Source organism: Daldinia childiae (genome assembly GCF_008694065.1).
Source record: "Daldinia childiae strain JS-1345 chromosome Unknown Scaffold1, whole genome shotgun sequence".
NCBI lineage: Eukaryota > Fungi > Ascomycota > Sordariomycetes > Xylariales > Hypoxylaceae > Daldinia > Daldinia childiae.
Genome location: NW_022984642.1, coordinates 609,026 through 629,471, shown reverse-complemented (window position 1 = coordinate 629,471; position 20,446 = coordinate 609,026). Strand labels below are relative to the sequence as shown.

The 20,446-nt window shown below is 46.7% G+C and overlaps 4 protein-coding genes across 4 annotated transcripts; 2 read left to right on the top strand and 2 right to left on the bottom strand.

Annotated features, from left to right (window-relative positions):
* Positions 1–1,557: 1,557 nt before the first annotated feature.
* Positions 1,558–3,099, top strand: GL218_00148 (uncharacterized protein; the record flags this gene model as incomplete). Its single annotated transcript, XM_033576560.1, has 2 exons — positions 1,558–1,901; positions 2,160–3,099. The coding sequence occupies 2 exons, from the start codon at positions 1,558–1,560 to the stop codon at positions 3,097–3,099; spliced, it is 1,284 nt and encodes a 427-aa protein (XP_033441968.1).
* Positions 3,100–6,452: 3,353 nt separating this feature from the next.
* Positions 6,453–8,009, bottom strand: GL218_00146 (Broad-range acid phosphatase DET1; the record flags this gene model as incomplete). Its single annotated transcript, XM_033576559.1, has 3 exons — positions 6,453–7,378; positions 7,438–7,893; positions 7,955–8,009. The coding sequence occupies 3 exons, from the start codon at positions 8,007–8,009 to the stop codon at positions 6,453–6,455; spliced, it is 1,437 nt and encodes a 478-aa protein (XP_033441966.1).
* A 1,292-nt stretch (positions 8,010–9,301) lies between these two features.
* Positions 9,302–9,961, top strand: GL218_00145 (PRKR-interacting protein 1; the record flags this gene model as incomplete). Its single annotated transcript, XM_033576558.1, has 1 exon — positions 9,302–9,961. One exon carries the CDS (start codon positions 9,302–9,304, stop codon positions 9,959–9,961), a length of 660 nt encoding a protein of 219 aa, XP_033441964.1.
* An 857-nt stretch (positions 9,962–10,818) lies between these two features.
* Positions 10,819–16,902, bottom strand: GL218_00144 (Peroxide stress-activated histidine kinase mak1; the record flags this gene model as incomplete). Its single annotated transcript, XM_033576557.1, has 2 exons — positions 10,819–11,037; positions 11,098–16,902. 2 exons carry the CDS (start codon positions 16,900–16,902, stop codon positions 10,819–10,821), a joined length of 6,024 nt encoding a protein of 2,007 aa, XP_033441965.1.
* Between the last annotated feature and the right edge of the window lie 3,544 nt (positions 16,903–20,446).

Below are 20,446 nucleotides of genomic sequence, written 5' to 3'. Positions count from 1 at the left end.
ATGGGGGAATAAAATAAAATAATTGATCACGATGTCGAGCAAGCCTACTAGAAGCGGAATATTGAGAGGACATACCCCTGTACGAACGGCTGGTCTAAAAGTCACGAGATAGATGAATTAGATGGCTCTGCTACCATTATTGGTCTGTTCATGTCACTTGTGAGATATTTCCCTATTTGTGGAATGACGAAGCTACGTCGTGTCTTGTCGTGAATGATCGTAACCCCCTTCTAACAAGTAGGCATTTCCTTTTTCCAATTTCAATATTGAATAGGAAAGAGATTTTGTTAGGCATCACTAATCTGATAACTACTACGAAGTTGTTGAGGGAAGTAATACCTTGCTAGTCCCACTATTTCGAGAAGCTATCCCAACTCTCAACTCCTTTAAACTTATATAATTTTCATTGATGTCCACTTTGTAGCACTATATCAAGTAGCCATTGTAAACCTAAACCTAGGTCTCTCTCTCCTTCCTAATGTCAACTCTATATCATTAAAGGATGTTATCTAGGAACATATATAGATATCCCAAGTTGCTTCTATGTTTATTAAGAGGTACTTTGCAACAGCGGCATTATATGATATGTACTTACTTGGTATATAACTTGTATCTTATAAGGGCTTTTTTTAGTCTCTTGCTTATGATTTGTATACTTGATAATTACCTGAAAGTATAATTGAATAGTACATATTCTTCAACGACAACATTACGAGTCTGACTACCTAGGTACGTAGTGAGAATGATAGTGACATGCAATACAAACTCATAACTGAGTCATACGTAATACATAAATTAAACAATGCGGCTCCTTAAGACTTTCCTTCGTCTGGACTCTGGAGTACTAGGCGTGTTTGTAGTTTTTTGCCTTACGTCGTCGTAGTTCTATCTTGTAATGGGTACTGCAGAAGAGTCCAGCCAAGGTATACTAATACTATTCAATGAAGGAACTTCGGATATTAAATTCGGATTAATTATCAACTCAGTTGCATATAGGTAACTTATAAGTGTTAATACCAAATGGCTTAATGGCTTTGCTACGAATATTAGGCATATAAGGTACCTAATGTATGAATTTAGACTATCTGTCGGTATTCTGTGACGAACATCAGGTACATAAAATGTACATACATACATGTATATATCAACGTTACTTATAGGTTAGGCAGTCACGACGAAGACAAACTTTATCTTCTCTTGCTGCCACGCAACTGCCTCAGTACAAAGCGTGTCACGAACTACTCAACGCGTGCTCAGTCCACGTCGTTACTACTCGACTTATTAGCTCATTACACAGCTTCAAACTTTATTTTAAACAGTCGTTCTTTCCTATTCCTCCTTCCAAATAATATATAAACAGCCCTCTAGCCACTAATTCGACATTTTTCTTCCCCCAACAAGCCTTGCCTTACACAATTTAATTTCCATCTCTAATCTTCACCAACAAGAAAAAAACACCTTACTTTAACAAAAGCATCGCCCTTCTCGCCTCCAGGAAACTCTTTTCACAAACATTAAGTTTCTCTTAGGCTATTTGAAACCTACTATCAATTCAGTATGCCTCCTCTCACTAGAAAACGCAAGGCTGAACAAGAAGCCGCAGCACAACAGGCTCCAGTACAGACACAACCGGAGACCAAGCAGTCCGTCGAAGAACCTTCTACAAAACGTCAGAAACTAACTGACCCGTTTAAGAGGACTGACCCCTTCCGCCCGAAAACTCCCCCTCCTAAGACTGTGATTCGCCGTCGCAGCCTGGTAACCAAGTCAAAACAACCGTTGCCAGTAGTGTTCTTTACTGTTCCGGCAACCAACCCTTCTAACCAGATTTCTGCTAGGGGTCGAAGTAGCAACGACTTGAACACAATAATGCTAACTAAGTCTCTATTTGAGCATGCGGAGTAAGTTGTCGCTCATAGCTATTTTCTTTCCTTTCCAACTCTTATATTCAGATCTGTTGCTCGGTACCAAGCAACTACCTTACCGCCTTAGATATCTACCACTCCGCATATATTACTTTTCACACCCCTTTTCGTGCTTCGCTCCGCAACATAACATCTCCTGATGAGTATCGACGCTCACAAATAAAAAAGAACTATATGGCTGTATAGCTAACGAAGTGGAAATAGCAAATATGGCGCTGCTGCATTGCCTACTAGAGAGGCTCTTGATGCCTGGTTAGAAGAAAATAAAGATGTTTTTATCCAGGTTCGAAAAGAAGGATCTAATCAGCAAGCCACTTTAACACAGTCACCAGAAAATTCACCTCGCGCTGCGACTCACCCTGGTGTCTTCCTTGAGACGGCAGCCCCTCAAGCTAACCTTGCAGACAGACATCATGCCCCCCAGCAACACGCCATCCCTGCTGTCCCTGCTACTGACCGAATAATTATCTACAGGGCAATCCGCACCGCTCGTCACACTGCGGCCCATATCTTGAGTCAAGCTGCTGCAATCCTTGAGGGCCCAGCGGTAGAGCTAGGTATTGTGCACGAGGAAGAGCAGCAGATTCGGCAGCGGCCGGTGCCTGCAGAGGCGATAACAATCCATAGGGAAGTAGAGAAGAGAGAAGACGATAGCGCCCAAGAAAAGGAAATTACAGCAGTCAAAACTAAGACAGAGCCCATCCGGGTGAGACCAGTGGCACCACCGTTAGACACGCGTTTCTTTCATCCAAATGGCCAGTTGCAGTCCGTATATCGGTATCTGACAGCGCAAATCCCACTACCAAGACAATGGGTGAGATGGGCTCTTAGCAACGGAATCAACAAAGTGCCAGGGCGCGGAGATATCCGCGATCCTGGGGTATATGTCGCAGATGATACATTCGACTACGACGCCCTGTTTGAGGCGGTTCATCGCGGTTGTTTTCGGACCGGTCGGTTCGAGATCGACGGGTTTAGCGAGTACTGGCCCATGGTGCGAGGACATAGAGACAGCACGACGGTAGATCTAGCATTACATCACCTCCCGACTCACCTATCGTCGCTCGAGCGTACGGAGCTTGATGAGCAAGAAGTACAGAAGTCAAATACACCAACGCCAGAGCCCGCTCCTGTATTAGAGACAGGGATGATACCTATTTCCCATGTTGGGTAGTGATAAGAACGGATTGACAAGTCAACTAAATATATAGACGAACTCGTTCCAAATCCCAAAACAGTACTACTGATACTATTATATATTCATCGCCATAGTGGACAATCATGGCGGTCTAATTATCTAAAATCAAGCGTAATGCCGCTGCAGGAGACACAGATCGTCTTCGCCACCCTGGCCGCCCCCCGTGAGACCTTCTTGAGAAACGAGTTCTAGCCTACCCTAGTCATCATGAACGAGAACGCTCGCATGAGAGAGCTCACTACCGTCATGTGCATCTCTTATTTCCCTACGGCTAAGCTGTTCATGTTACTTGGAGATCCTCGGCAGCTACCGAGGAGGCATAACGACGCCCTTCGACTCACAGATTAGCATCATTACGTCTCTACCTGTCATTGTAGAAGACATTTGGACCCGACGATACTTGCGTCACGCGGTCCGGAAAAGGTCGAATTGGATTTGGAGGATTATCTGATAACTGTGTCACACAGGGGTTACATTTTAACTAACTGGCTTGAGGATTATATATCCTTGATGAAAATATCTATACTAGCGAAAGAGCTGCACGTCTAACTATCACGGGAAAGTAAGAACGTACAGAGCCGAAGCAGTCAAGATTAGAAAACTATGAAAGATACTTGGAAACTTTTTTCGATGTCTTAAATACCAAAAACTTATACTAGCTAGTTCTTCTACATATATTCTCATCGACTAGGCCCCCATACCCGCTAGTGACGTTCTCATTAACTAAACCCTCGTATCTGCTACTTCTTCCGCAGGCATTCCTGTCAAAGCGATGTGGTATATGGGGTGCGTTGAGCTTCTTACTGCATTCACTAACTACTAAGATACTCCGGTCGGTACTAATGAAGACGTTGAGACCGGATTTGTATGACCGGGACTTTTCTACTAGGGCTAATCGTAAGAACGCCTTCAAGGAGCCGTATTGGTTGCCGCAGTTTCCTCTACAAAGTTTCTGAGATAGTGAAACATTGCACCTCGTGGATCATAGCGTATCTGATAACACATATCACATTGAAGATAAAATAAGCAATGTTAGCAACGGCGCACTAGCGACGCAAAAACTGAAGTAGGTTATCGCAAGGGATTCTGGAGGCCTAATCTGACACTAAAAAGAACTCGCAAAATGGGAACAGAGAAACCTGCTATAATGTAGATCATAACGTGGTCATCGTAACATTTACATGTATCATAACACTTTGATAGAGGAAATCCACTTTGATAGAGGAAATCAACATAGCTGAGCTTAGTTTTTAGATTGAATAGGCGCATATGGCTAATAGAGGAGTTTTGGATATATGCACTCTCATTATTAAATACCAAAGCTACTGATATGATGGGCTGTTTAATTTGACATGGGTAAGTAAGTAGAAGATAGTTGTTGTGATGTGTGATGATATTGTCGTAGAAAAGGGGGGGGGGGCTCCCGGCTGAAAAGGGGTTGGATAAGGAATCCAACCTTCCACTCCCCTCCTAAACCCTCCTCCCCTGCCCCGTCCGCCTGCCTACATCCCTCCCAGTCCCGGGCCCAACGCCAAACCAGATCTCCCTAGATCTCTTGGCGCCTTCCCACAGCGGTTGGGCGGTATCGACTTGCGTGTTGTTGCGTGTGGTGTTAGTTTCGCGACGAGAAGATTTCTGCGGGAGGGGGAGAGACGGAGAGGAGGAAGAAGGAGACGATGATGATGATAATAGAGCTCTCTGGCGCGATTGCTGCGCTGCGATGTACGAGGGCGCTAGATGTGCTACGTGGTTGATGTGGAAGGGTCTTGGGTTGGGGGGGTTGGATGATGATGAGAAGAGGGGTGGTGGTAGTGTTGATGCGGCCGGCGCATCGTTATCATTGTTATCATTGTTATTATCATTATTGTTATTATTGTTATTATTGTCGTTGTCGTTGTCGTTGTCGTTGTTGCTGTTGTCGTTGGTAGGAATGGCATCTTCGCCCCTGAGATATCGCATCCTTTCCTCGAGGAGTCTGGCCTGCTGCTCTCCGAGGAGTTCTACGAGTAGATCCTCCGGGATCTGGTGAGCGGTGTTATTGTCGTTGTCGTTGTTATTGTTATTGTTGACTTCCTGGTGCTCTTGGGCTTGGTTGTTGGTGGGAGTGGATTCTCTGGGTTTGGCTGGTTCGCCGCCTAGGTTGGGGTACGGGACTGCTTCGCCTTGGCTAACTTGCTGCTGCTGCTGTTGCTCTTGTTGCTGTTGCTGCTGCTCTTGCTCTTGCTCTTGCTGCTTCTCGGCTTGGTCGATTTCCGCCTCAAAGGTATCTAGTTGCTTCCTCTCCACCCCCGAGGCAGGATACACCATGGCGCCGGCACGCCCCAGGAAATCGCTTACCCGTTTGTGCACGCGGTATACCTGATTCCGCCACTGACTCGTCGGCCCTAGAACATCACTACCCTGTCGTGTATCTCGCTCATCCTGAGCGCTGGGCAAAACTACCCCATTATCAAGATTAAGCAGACGATCCAACGTGTTCCGCCTCTGCTTTTGTCTTACCTCCGCCACGCTCCTCGCCCTCGCCCTCGGCCTCTGTACATTCGACCTACGGCGATGAAGCGCGCTCGACCGCTTCACCTGGACGAAGCCATCCTTATGTTTCTCCAGCCACGAAGTAGACGACTCTTCCTTCGATGGCACATCTGGTTTGTGGCCGCTGTCCTGTGGATTCTTGAGCTGACTAGCAGCTATATTGAAATTGGCCACATGTGGAGTTCTAGGCTGCACATCCTTCTGTTCCGTCACTGATTTCGCCATCGATGTAGTGTTTAAATACTCTGTCCAGGTGGTTTTGGGGTCGGCACATACGAAGCTATGATACGCCCATGGTTGTTGGCCATACAGCTTGTTATGTAAAGAATCCCACCACTGGTCAGCCATGATAAAAAGATATAAGAATTAGAGAAGCAAAAAGTCAAATTTTGATCGTAGAATATTCGAATGGAAATCCTGGTAGAAACCAGGGGTTTCTGCAATAAGTGACCTAAGGGTCTTAAAAGGTCTAGGAGCCATGGATTGTATGAGAAGGTATTCAGATTCGTAGCTTTGTTCTTTGCATCTCGGCGCTTGTGGACATGAATAACAAAGGGGACATGTCAATGACTGCAAGTTACTTAGCCCCTAACTACGACAATGGTCATATCAAGCGTTAAAATGATAATAGCATATTTCTTTCAAGATAATAGGAGCTCATAAAGAACAAAGATATTGTGTATTGTAAACGCTTCATTGGACCATTCTATTCGATATATGCGCTAGTCATAAAGGGTATCACCAATATGAAAATGAGTAACACATACTATGAAACCGATCAAATCCTTCTTCAAAGCCTAGTATACGCTTCCTCGAATACTCTTATCCTCTTGCTCAGCCTTATCTAGGTCCTCAGCCTCGTCGCCGCCGTCCGATCCTTGGTCGGAGTTGTTAGGCGCATCGCCAAGCTTATTTGCGTGCGCGTGACGGGTAGTCGAGGGCTCTCTGCCATTAGTTATTAACCCGCTCCTCTCGCCGTTCCTAACACGCGCGGCCTTGGCGGCGAGACGTTCGCGAGCGTCGTTCTCTGAAACTTCCTCTTCGCTAGCATGTCCTGAGTAAGTACCTCCGAAGTCACGACCGAGGTGAAGAAATGTCGATTTTTGGGGAGTTTTGAGCGCGTTGCGCAGCCGATCATCTATCGTTATGTATGATGGCGTTCCGTCCGGCGAGGAAACAACCTCTTCTTGAGCCTTAGTAACGTCGATATGCGGAAGGGCTCTACTGCGAGGATCATCCGAGTCATCATCGGAATTGTTTGGGCCTTGAATTCTCTTAGCTGGGCTTCTTCGGCTGGCTATAGTGCCATTAACCTCAGGAGAAATATGAGTGAGAGCATGCTTAGCACTGTTTTCGTCGTGTTGCCGTAGCTCAGCCAAATCACCGCGTATCTTAAAATTCTTGCCGTGATCACAGCCTTGAGGACAACCACCCCACTTGCGTGGCAGAGCAGGGGTGTGGCTATGTTTCTCAGCCTTGCCAGGTTCCTTTTCCTTCCCGGTGTCAGCTAATTCCTTATCCTCCTTGGCCTTGATGGCAGCTCGTTCGCGTCGTAGCTCAGACCACGTCCGGAGTTTGTTCTCGAGGTCATATTTACCACTGTCTACCTGTTTCTTCATGATGAGAAACTCGCAATGGTTCACGTTGCGCAGGTCTTCAAAATACTCGACGGATAAATGATACCACTTCATCAAAAAAACGCGAGACATGAGACCGTGGGTAACTAGTTTCAAGGTTAGCGGCGAGAACATTTATTTATATCATAGTAAAATAGTTGTATACCTAGGACGCAGACGCTGGCGAAGTCGTCCTCTCCGAACTGACGCCATAAGCTCTCGTTGAAACCTGAGACACGATCATAAGCATCGGCGGCGCTCTCGCCGTTGGGAATACGGTAGAAGAAATGGCCGTAATCGGCACGCTCTTGCCACATGCGTTCCATCTCGGCACTGCACGGTTGGAAGTTTCCAAAGTCCTGCTCACGCAACCGTGGCTCCTCGTATACCTTCATGTTGCTTCTCTTAAAAGGCGAGGGGTCGGGATCGTCTGACGTCAGGGTTTCTAAAATACCCTCGGTAGTCTCTCTCGTCCGTCGGTACGGAGAGGTATAGAACTGGAGGGTGTCGTCTGGACGGAGTAGGGCTCGTAATCGACGACCGGCGTCGCGGGCTTGCTGCCATCCGTCTTGGGTCAACTTGACTCTATGATCGGGGATGGTCTGGTGGATCTCGCGGTTTTCTATAGTCGTAGCTGTCAGTATTGGGGTTTGGCAAGTATTTGGGCAGAAGTGGCGACATACTGTTGCCCTCAGACTGGGCGTGTCTGATTAATATAATGAGTCTTGGACGACCCATGATTGCTGATATTGGATCCTAGAGATATATATATAGTTTCCTACAATGGCCCTACGACGGTGCTATGCTTCAAGATAGTAAAGTAAATGTCGATTTGCTAGGTCGGGTACTAAAGAAAAGTTGAAGCTGGAAAGAGTCGACGGGGGTTTCGTTCAGAAAGGCTAGGGTTAGATATATATTTCTAGAGTTTTTGTGGCAAATCACTCTATCGAGCGAACAGCGGGACAAGTTGGATTCTTGGACTAAGTCAAATGATTTGAAATCATGGATAATATACACTCTCGTATTTTAATTATTCCTCTCGCTCTCTTTGCAGCATCAGGCTGAGTTAAGTGAGTGAGTGAGATATAAAATGATAGGTTGTTGATTGTAGACGTGGTTGTATGGTTGTATGCTGTATGTGGTTGTTGTACAAGTTACTTTAAGAGTGATATGTAAGAATGTATAATATAGATTTTATACCTAAATAATAAAGTAGATTTTACCGGCTTAAGAAGGATCGAGGTAGGAGGGAGCCAAGAATGCAGGTAGGGCCTTGACGCTTTTCTTGACTCTGCACTATGTCAGGTAGGAACCGTGCATGGGTTTTGGTTGGAGGGGAAGAAAGCCTTTGAAACAAGCTGTCGGGACTCCCCTGTAAGCTGTAAATATAGTTTGTTGATTGGTCAAAAGTTTAACCCCTCCATCTGACCGACCAATGAACCCGATTTCGGCTCTAGTATTGGGTTACGCTTGAGGTACCTTTAGCAAGATGATGCAGGGCCATCTGTGGAAGGTACACCCGGTGGGGTTACTTGTTACTAGTGCCGGACTGGCGTGGTATTACCATCCAAGTAATAGAGTTCCACTCTTTTTTTTATCTTTGCCGTGTAGCCTCATCGGCATCTTCCATCATAGGGTAAGCATCATCAAAATCACCTGTCACAATTTCAGCCTCGTGGTAAAACACGCTATCACAGCCGTTTTTTTCATATCAATCAACTACATCCGTGCCATTCCTTCTCGATCTAATTCTACCTCTTACATACTTGCCGACGCACCTAAAATCTCCTATTCCTTACTATTGCCAGAAAAGGCGTTCGTGTCACGCCACCAACATACGACGCCGTTCCCCGAATCACCAGAGCTTACCCTCCCGTCGGAACCAACGACGGCAGAAGATAGGGAAGGAGGAGGGTCCGCGCCAATCGAACACGTAGCTAGTCAGCTAGCCAGGAACAAGCCAGATCGTCCTGGCCTAGACCGATAGCCAAAAAAACAACAAGCAACCGGACCCGCGCGAAAGAGTCAAAATGTCAGGCGAGGGCCCCGAAAGCATCCCGACGTCCGCGGACCCGCGCTCCAAGCGTCCTACCAAGAAGCGCGCCCTGACGCCCGTCTCAGCCCAAGCCAACGTCGTAGAAGCGCTCTTCTCCAAACCCGACCAAGAGATCCGGATCCCCGACGCGTCTGCGGTGTCGCGCAAGCGAGACCTGCCGCCGCCCCCGGAGATCGTGACCAACGTCCAGGGATCAAGCGCGGGAGCTGGCTCGGGCGAGTTCCACGTGTACAAGGCGAGCCGGCGGCGCGAGTACGAGCGGCTACGGCGCATGGACGAGGAAGTGTCGCAGGAGAAGGCCAAAGAAGAGTTTGAGAAGAGCCGCGAGGAGAGGGAGAAGCGCGACGATGAGAAGACGAGGAGGAATAGGGAGAAGCGCGAGAAAGCTAAGGCGAGGAAGGCCAAGGTTAAGAATGGTAGTGGTGGTGGCGGTGCGGCGGAAAAGAAAGATGATGGTGGTAATAAGCCTGTGGCTACCGTTGCACCGTTATCAAAAGGTGTCAAGGCTAGGGCTGATGCGAAGAAGGACGATACGGTAGAGACGGAGAAGAAGACGAGTGGTGAGACGCCTGCAAAAGAGGATGATGATGCGCCGGTAGAGGAGCCGAAGGGTATCGTTATCGAGGAAGATTGAGGAATAAGGTGTGAAGAATTGGAATTAATATATACCTAGATACCCAACCAATCAATAATCTCAAGTGAGAAAGAAGCTTAAAAAGTTTCGATTACATATGTGCTTAGAGGAAAAGAAGTCTGCGTTACTTCAACAATTAGCATCACACGACCTGCGCATACCAGTATAATTGTATTCTAGCATTGTAGCATCATTTCCATGTAATAATTAAAAATCAAAAATAAAATAATAATTCTCCGGTATCATGATTGGTATCGAATTTGATAACTATGCCCACAAAATTGAAACTAAGTGATATCGCTCTCATCAGGCTTCCCTACCCATAAATAAATAAACAAAAAAGACATGCAAATCCTGAACTCCTTTATCGGATGAACATCTCGTCAAGAAGAACGAGTGGCCGGGAAGTCTCTCCTTCTGCCAGCCATTCCTCGAAAGCCATTTCTAGCTAAACCAATAAACCGCTTTTTCCTCCTCTATCAAACATACCCTCTGTAAAGCCGTTAAGTCATGAATGATGAATGATGAATGCTACCGGACGGGTTTGGCCGTATCGACTGATGGCCGGCCTGCATTTGTACAAATTCCTCCTAGTAGAGCGTCGCAGATCCCGTAACCGTATGTGAACCTTGGGTCTTGGCCTATGCTCTACCCTATCCTAGTGGTACACGTCCCGTTCAGCAGAAAATACAAATATTTTTAAATCTCCAACCTCGACCACCCGACAATGTAATCGTGGTATACAACGCTGTCCCTTTTTAAAAAACTCTATCTCCTGGGAACGCCATGCAGATGCATCCACCATGTCTTGAAAGCAGCGATTGCTAAGGACCAACTGTCCGCCGACAGCAGAGGGATCAGAAGAATTTCGACATCGCCGTGCTAAGGTCAACAAAGTCGACCGGTTTCGTCACATAATCGCTAAAGCCAGCCGCCGCGCACTTCTCTTGTACGTCGGACATGACATTCGCCGATAGGGCGATGATAGGTAACTTCCGATAGTTGGTCTGCGCCTCCCACTGTCGAATCTCCCGGCAAGCCTGGTAGCCATCTTTACGAGGCATATGAAGGTCGCACTGTCACACAATAGTCAGCTTGCTATCACATCGAACTGGTATCATGAATGTTAAACTTACCAATATTAGAGAGTAGTGATTTGGCGGGTGTGCGAACACTTTCTCGGTGCATTCAACACCGTCAGCGGCAATTTCCGCCTCGATGCCCACTTTGTTGAGATATCTGACCAGTACTTTTTGGTTGACCGGGTTGTCTTCGACAAGAAGCACCTTGTACCCCTTATTACCAATCCGCTTCTCCACGTCCAAATAGCTTTGTTTCTGACTCTCCACCATTTGTGCAGCGCTGGAACGGTTCAAATCCACACTCAGGTCCCGCTCTTTCCCTGGATCGAAAATTACCGCAAACCGGGATGGTTTCACGGGTTTATATACAAACATCATTCGTTTTTCTTCTAAAAGCTTCTGGTGCTCAGGATCTGATGCTAGCCTAAGAACTGCCTGTCTCTGAACAGAGTCCGTCAAGACTAAGACCGATGTCTTACCGCCAGAGCTTGCGATTATTTTATCAATAACTCCTATAATCTCTTCGGCTGAGGATAGGTTAAGAACAACATGGGTAAAGGTGACAGATTCGTGTCCGCCGATTACCTCTTCAGCCTCCGCCACGCTTGCCATTGCCGTTATTTGATGTGGAACGTCTTTTGGCAACGTCATTTCGATATGATTCGTCGTAGCTTCCCTGCTATATTTTTGAGGGCAGATAATGAGGATCGAATACATTGGTGGACGGAATTGTGCCAACCCTATGGGGAATTTAGACCCATCCGGAGTAGGTACCATTTGAGGTGACATCTTTCTTAAAGGCATCTCTAATCTCATCTGGGAGAGATCTTGCCCACTGGCTTTTGCGGCTTCGCTGAAGTGCGTGAGACCGACATTAACTGACGAGATTGATGATCTTGTAGTAGTTAGACTACGAATGGACCGAACCGAAGGATCCGAGCTGGCAGATGACTCGGCGGCAACGGGCGATGTAATATCGGTATCCGAGCTAGGACTAGCAGTCGGAGCGGACTCCAACGTTCTCTGTAACAGAAGAGGCTTAATCAAATGCGTTGGCTTCTCTTCTACCGGAGATCGTATGGACGCGGTCATTGGTGGAGTGCTGGCCACGTGAGGATGGTCATCGGCGCTGGGTAAACCAAACTTGGCAGTAAATGTGAACGTCGAACCCTCCCCAGGTACAGCACTACCGTCCATTTGCCCTCCGTGAAGCTCTACGAGCTGTCTTGAAATTACGAGGCCCAGCCCACTCCCACCATGTTGTCGGGTGCTGCTTCCATCAATTTGACTAAAGGGTTTAAATATAAGTTCGGCTTCTTCTTTGGAAAAGCCTCGGCCGGTGTCGATGATCGAGAACTCGAGCATAATCTGGTTCTCGGAAAGATTGGCCTCGCTGCTGGAATAGACTCTACACCGGCTGAAGACTTCACCGACGCTGGTAAACTTGATAGCGTTACCTATGACATTAAGAAGTACTTGTCGAATTCGAACCCTATCGCCTTTGACCCAAGAAGGTACATTTTCCTCCACGATATAGTTAAGTTCGAGCCGCTTCGCGATCGCCATTGTCGACACCAATTCGTTGACATCCTCAATTAGGGATCTAGTGTGAAACCATTCGAAATTTAGCTTCATCATGCCGGCATCGACCTTAGACAAGTCCAGTATGTCGTTTATAATCATGAGCAGACTGTTGGCGCTTGTCTGGATCGTATTTGTATAATCTCTCTGCTCTTCGTTGAGCGTCGTGTCCTGTAAAAAGCTCACCATTCCAGAGATACCAATAAGCGGTGTGCGGATCTCATGGGACATATTGCTGAGGAATCTGCCCTTAGATTCCATAGCCTCCTTTAACTTCTCTTCCAACAGCTTGTGATCGTTAATATCGGTCGCCGAGCCGAAGTAGGAACTTGCAGCACTGCCGAAGCCAACGTCGTCGATTTCCACACATCTAATCAAATGCCATCGGTATTCACCGGACTTAGATCTAAGTCGCACCTCGGTTGTGTAAGAAAGCCGCCCGTTGCTATCTGTCGCAACTTTGAGGATTCCTTGCTTGAAAAGATCCCCTAGATCTGCTGTGACAAATTCACGAGCCGAGCTGAAACTGCTTTTTCGAGACGGACCCAGGCTGCCCATTGGTACGCCTATGGGCGTCGCGTTGAGCTCCGTCGACGTAGGATCTCGAAAAGGTAGATCGGGCGTATTCTCTCTGACGGAGAACTCCGCTGTTGAGCGTTCTACCGGTAGTCGACACTTCGCCAAATCGTCCGGGTGTACAAAATCTATGAATCCCAATCCCAACGCATCCTCCTCGCTCTGGCCGGTGTAAGATAGCCATTGTTCGTTCGCGAATGTGATCCCGTCGTTTTCAGTTGCGGTAAATATTATCTGCGGAATCAAGTTCGCTAAAAGACGGTGTTTCGCTTCCGAGACTTCGATCTCCTCTTGACGCAGTGCCATTAGCTCGGCAACTTTCTGATCATGGATATCCATGTAGGAGCCGATGAATTGTACTATAACCCCTCGCCTATCACGAGAGGCCACCGCACGAGCTTGGTGCCATCGATACGCACCGTCAAAGCGACGAAGGCGGACGGTATGGGCGAATTGGTCGCCCGACCGAAGGGAATGTGTCCACGCACGCATGTATTCTTCACGATCCTCTGGGTGTAAACTCCCCCAAGGATCCGCAACCAAGTCTGCAAGAGTCTGGCCTCTATAAGTTAAATATCTACTATTAACCCAAACAATCTCCCCGTGCACCGGTAATGCAACAAACACGTGCACCGGTAATAAGTCTAGCATAAGTCCTTTTAGTCGGTCCGAAGGCGGGAGCATGGTTACATGCGGTGCAGACGCAGACGTGGATCGAATCGGCGTTGTGCACTGTGACGTAGGTTTTGTGAGCAAAGATGTGCTGGGCGGTAAGGACTGAAAGGTTGCCGAGAAGTCGCCGCCGTACGAGTGTAGCATAGTATGCTTATGACCGCCAGATGATATACTCTGACCAGACAACCGCTTCCGACTGTCGTCGACATCCGACCGTAATTGCTGACTTTCCGTACCAATATTAACATCTGAAAAGTCCTTTGACGTGGGCCTTGGCTTGGATATTTGATTGATCACTACCTCATCAAAAGGATCGACATTACGGGATATAATCTCCGAGGATTCGGCTTCCTTCTCAATTGAGCTCAGGTCTTGCTGGTGTTGAAGAAGACTTCCTGATCGTCTGAGCTGCTTACCAAAGGTCAGGCCGCCTTCCTTATTGCCTACTCGAGGAACACGCTGAGTTAACGATCCTGGAGTTGGTGGCTCCGCGGGAGTCCCTCCGTTTCTAGGGACCGAACTGAAATAGCTGTCACCTCCCGGCTGGCCGGGGCTGGTACCGGCAGTTCGCCTCTCAACGAATAATCCAAAAGAGCTAGAGTCCCAGAGAGGAGTCCCACTAGGTGAAGCGTTGATACTTCTTGATGGGCCAGAGTATTCGCTGGGGCTAGTAAGGCTTCCAGTAACCGACCGTTGAGACACATCTTCAGGCGTCGCAGCATTAAAATGAGCGAGCATAACAGGGTCCACTACTGGTCGTCCATCAGGACCAATGGCACCAAAGCCACTGGTAGAGGGTCTTTTCCGATGAAGGCCCATTACTTCTGTCTCGAGAGTTGAATAATGTCGACAAAGAGAGAAAGTCGCCGCTAAATGAGGTGCCAGGTGTTCAAGAGAGTGGCGCAAGTTGGAGGGATAGGGTATAATAGGGGTTAAGATCGACAATATCGCAATAGGCAAATGTTTGTTCTTCTTGGCTAATTCCTCGGTAGATGGGCGCTCATGTAACATAGCAGAATTTACATTCGGTTCGGTATGGCCCCGCTGAGAAGCCTTCTGTTCTAACGCAGAGGGGTCTAACTTGAATTTTTGAGGTGGTTTTGAAAGGAGGACATGGTTAAGCGGGACATGAAGAACAGTCCAAGAGTTATCGATACCGATAGTCTCGGGGGGTTGTGTCGATGAATAATCCTGTGGACTCGGTCCAGGGTTGAACGACTCTTCGTCAACTACGGCGTCTGTAAAAAAAGGATTTTCTGAGGGATCGGCTCGGACGGCGGGTGAGGGTGCTGGGGATTGAGACCATGGCGACGGAGGTGCTTGTTCATATTCTTCGTACTTCGGAGTAGGAGGTCGTGGCGGAATATCATCTAAGGCTGAGAATAAACTAGGAAGTTTTTTGTCTGTCGATAGCGATTTAAAATTTCGGTTTAGAGATCGAGGTGCGCTCGCATTTGCTAGTAATGAAGATAATTTCGTCTGGGACTCGGTCCTTGTAGGCTTTCTTGCCAACTTTCGAGGCTCTTCCGCAGGGATGGTTCTAGTACTCTTAGACTGTTGTTGCTTTTCTTCAGAGGTTGGATCGAGATAAGGGTAGGTGCGAGTTAGAGCAATCACTTTGCCTCGCTCAACAACTCGAGTGATACCGTTATGATCAATAAGCGGATCCGCTTCAAAATCAAGGCCTTGCAACACCGGGAGGAGACGACCTTTGATATCTTGCTTAGGCTCTAGCTTCGATTCCCATGTCGGAACGGGCTGCTGTTCTTCGATAGCATCGTGCTCCTCCAATGTCTGTCTGTTCAACGCAGGAAGAGGCGAGGTTGGATCATGCTTATCACCACGTGGATAATAACTCTTGCTCCTTTTGATCTGACTCGGTCGCTGGGAACTTGAGCTAGAGGCTTGATCCTTGTCTATCTCTCCAGTATCCTTTTTATCTTCATAAGCTGTAAAAGAGTGGCGGTTTTGAATCACCGGACGTTTGGGCTTGTCATCCTTTGGAGGTCCCTCGTAACCCGGTACAGGTTCAGACTGGTCGTCTACGCTCTTGGTGAAAACACTAGTCCCTTTCGCAATGTATCCCATACTCAAGTCATCTTCTTCTAAAGCGTTATAAGTAGCTTTTTGTCCCCAAGGTACATTCTCAACATCTGTCGGGTCAGCTGGAATAGAAAGAGTTACTCTCTCGGCCTTATAATATCCAGTCATAATCTGGACAACGGTATTCCACCAGGCCTCCAGACCAGGTTCCGCCGAGAGCATCAACGTTAAGTCATAAAGATTAGGTGTAGGAAAATCAAGACTCGAGGACTTGGTAGTAACTCCGGTAGGTAAAAAAGTCATTGCAGAGGCCGGGGATGAGGGGTCCGACCTTAGTTGGTCGTGTAGCACAAAACTACCAAACTGTGCGCCGGCAGCATTCACGACTCCGGTTTGAGACTGCTGAGTAAAAACATTATGTAGGTAACTCGAGGTGAAATTAGGAGTGCTCATGCGTGGAAAGGGGTATGACGGCGTCCGAGCCGTGAAGCCAGGGGTCATACCACCGCGGACCGTCCTGTTAGATTCGCTCGAAGCAGTCGGAGCATCAGAACTATTTGTCGGCGAAGGTGTCGTGCTAGACTCTTCCTTGATAGGTGAGATGCGTGTCTTCTCCGATACATTTCTCGAAGGCGAGGGGGGCCCTCGAGCCGCGTATTCCCGACGTTCCATTTCCCTCGCAAGCCGCGCCCGGTACTCAGTAATAGACCGTTTATTTTCTAAGATCTTGGACGAAGTCTCTGTAATGCTAGCATCCCTATCATTACTCCTCGCGCCCGTACCAACTCCTGTAGTTCCTCGCCGCAATTCATCATTTTCCAATTGTACATCCCCGGCGACGGACGGGGATTTCTCATTACCGACCGCGTCTAATCCACTACTACCACCTCTTAAATTAATGTGGTCTACACTTGAGGAAGCGAGAGTTAGCCAAGGTGCATCAGGATTTGTTGGCCCTACCGCGCTGCCTGGCGAGTTTCGCATGGAATCGGAAATATCTCCAGAGAAACTAGTCCCAGTAGGACTACTCTGTTTCTCGATATTCAATGGTTCAAGGACATTAGTGTCATAGCTAGAGGAAGAAGAGGGCGACGGCGTGATGAGGTTACGTGGTTCGTCCGGGGTAGAGTAGTGGTGATGGGGTGGCATTCCTCGTTTACGGCGCCCCCATGCGGCAGTATCGGGGACGGATCTCACTACGTGCTCGTGATCTCGGCATTCGCTCCGTCTAATCCAAAAAATATTCGACGACAGAGGATATTAGACAGCATATGATGGAGAATAGGTGTTTGAATTGCCGTATGTTGGTTGGGTGACAATAGCAGTGAGGAATAAGGATGTGATTCTTTTTCGGCTAGGACAGATCAAAACCGGTAAGTGGCATTGCCTTGTGTCGATTGCAAGGCTCATCGCTAGTCAGCGGCCGGTTGGGTCACTACCTACGTCAGACAGTGTTCTCGCTAGCAATTAATACGGTTCTATCTTCGATTCGGGAACGATGGTGGCGTGTAAGCTGAATATAGCGTATATAGCGTATATATGTCAAATAGATCAAATAAGTCAAATAAAAGCTACTTAAGGTACTAGGGGCGGCGACAACAACCTGAAAACGTATTCCCGATTAAATTTTTTGGTTTTCTTACGGATTACTTCAGCTTGGTTGCAATGGTGTTAATCGGTGTTTTAGGGTAGGCGAGTCAAGAGGAAATAATTAACAGCAGTAAAGCAATAACGGTGCAGGTGGTGCTCGCCATTACCACTACCACTGGCCACTGGCTAAACTGCAGCAACTGCAACAACATCAGGCGGAAGGGGGGAAGGGAGAGAGCCTTGAAAGTTGCATCGGTACATCCATAAGAGCGGGTACACTAAAAAATTAAAAGACAGGCATGAGGGTTTTGACTGGTTTGACTGGTTTAACTGGTTAGGGGACAAGGCAGGTGGGTTGTATGTCCACGTTCATAATTGCATTTCTTGGACTCTTTTTACCCAATCAAGATAGACGACGCTACGAAAAGTACCCTTAGCAGTACCTTAGCAGTACCCTTAACAGGGTTACGGCGCAATGGTAATCTGTTTCCCCGCCCAGCCGAGGGAGCCAATTCTTCCAACTCTCGCATGCCTTGGATCTTCAATTCTTCATTTACAGCCCACAGCCCCGAACCCTGAAAAAAAAAAATACAATCCCATTTAACCACTTGACAACGGCACCCACTATTACCTCTCAGCTGCGCAGTTGACTAGCCCTCCATTCTCTCATGTGACCTCGCCTCGTCACAAATTTGCGAGCTGCCAGGTTGCGTTGTCAAATAGCTCCGAGCGAGGTAGCGGATATTAAAATAAATACTATATTTACCTATTTATAAACCCGCACGCGTGAGGGATGAGGTTTCCCCTACTTGAGATACGAAGTAAAGTAATTTGATGATATATCTGTTATCACAAATAGGTACAAGCCGTACAAACCAACGTGACCTCGACATACTACGTATCGACGCAAGATTGTGTCATTGAAGTGTCAATAATTCGTCCCTTTGTCGATAAGAAATAATGAGCGGTCAAGCGCGAGTACATATATAAGAAAAAAAGTCACATCCATACGTTAGGTAAATAGGGGGTGGGGGGTTGGAGTCTTGAACGGACGAATACTTTCATGATCTTCCCGACCCTAGCCCTCGTTGACCCAACCTTCTAGTTATAGTAGATGCAACTATTAATAACTACTACTACGCACGTAGCCATGCAGGTAGTTCTGCTAGTCTTTTTTAAAAGGTGAGGCAAAAGAAGAGGGGGTGGTAGATTTTGATAGTCCTGTTACTCAAGTATTAAGGCTTTCCCATCCTTTCAAATGAAGTTGTTCAATCGACTTGATACGGTAAAGTTGAAAAAAAGGGCAGATGCAATGCAGGTCGGTAGGAACATTGAATTGAATATTTAGTACATGAGTACCTACTTAGGGTAGTACGAACATGAGCCAAGTGCGTCATTGCATTGTGTACGTCATCTCACTTGCATGGAATTTTATAATTTGTTGCACGGTTGTTAGCTGCCGGATGAGATTGTCCGTCGGGAATGTTAGAATATTGTTATGAAAAAATACCTAACTTACTTAAATGTTAAAGGTTCTTTTTTTTTTGGTTACTAGCACTATGTATGTACCACCAAGCTGTCGTTTCAATACGATTAAAATGGTCGTGCTGCCGATCCCGATGGAGTAGGGTGCTCGCAATCGCAAATTTCCTAACCCAGATTTTGAGATTCTACGTACCCGTGCCATAATGCACCGCAAATTGGATGAAGTGGCTGAGTGATAAAATAACGACAGCTCAGAATACCTAATAACATGTTTCTCAAAATACTTCATAAAGGTTATGCTAATACCTATGATAACACCGTATTCCTTAGTTACACCATCGCAAAAAATTGCTTTACCGTTTGTAAAACATCATATGCAGCTTACTGTATGGTCTATCGTCTGTACTGTCTGTATGATTTTTGGAGAATTCGGCTTTCGTCTCAAACTCTCCAACTGTTTCATACCTTCGACGTACACGAATTCGTTATGCCTTGTTATACACATCTATAGTAAGGCATAACCTCGTCTGTGGAAAATGTTTCAAAATGACGAAATATGTCTCAGTTGGCGTGGCATCGCATATAACTCCTTAACCTATCAATGATGCTGTGAACCGAAACAATTTCCATCGTTATAACCAATAGAAGAGACCAGGGGCAATTACAGAGGATGACTTACCTTGACAGCTTGTCCACTTAACTATACAAACTCGGAGTTTGTCTAGTATAACTACCAATAATTCAACCCGGAGATTAAGGGTCCTCGTTTTCTGCGTACATGTTAATGGACTCAGATAAATCAAAAAATATTATCTTTAGCGTCCAATACCAAAAACACTTGCAAATATTAATAAACCATTGTCTTAGACATCTCATACAGATATACAGATAACCCCGCGTAACCGGTATCGAAATCATGACGCTCACAAACAAGATATTCGGTCTTGGTTTTAATTTGGAGAAGGGAAATTCTTGATTAAACCCATTTAAACGTCTCTAACGCCTCAAAAAATGCCATCATGCAGGAAACATTAAATGACATTGCTAAGACATGATCACGAAAAAAAATTATGACAGAAAATATATAAATCGATACCAGTAATAGTCGAAGAAAATTGTGGCTTAAGTAATATATCCTAAAGAATATATGTGAATATGGATATGGCTCTTAGCACAAAATTTATTCCCTCCCGGAACACTTGCCGGCCAAGTCTTCTCTCGCTTTCGCCCCGGCAGTCTTTTTTTCGACTTACAGCTGAGAATAGCGTCTACCCGAGGCCCACTGCAATTCTCTCTACATCCCAGCCACCTGGAACAGTAAGGGACAGTACCGTATGAATCAGGTCATTATCCACTTACCCGCCTACGGAGCACTAAAATAGGCTTTTCTTCTACACGGACAATACTCAAAGCGGTTTAGAGAAGCTCCTTAGGGCTGCCGCTACGCTGTCCT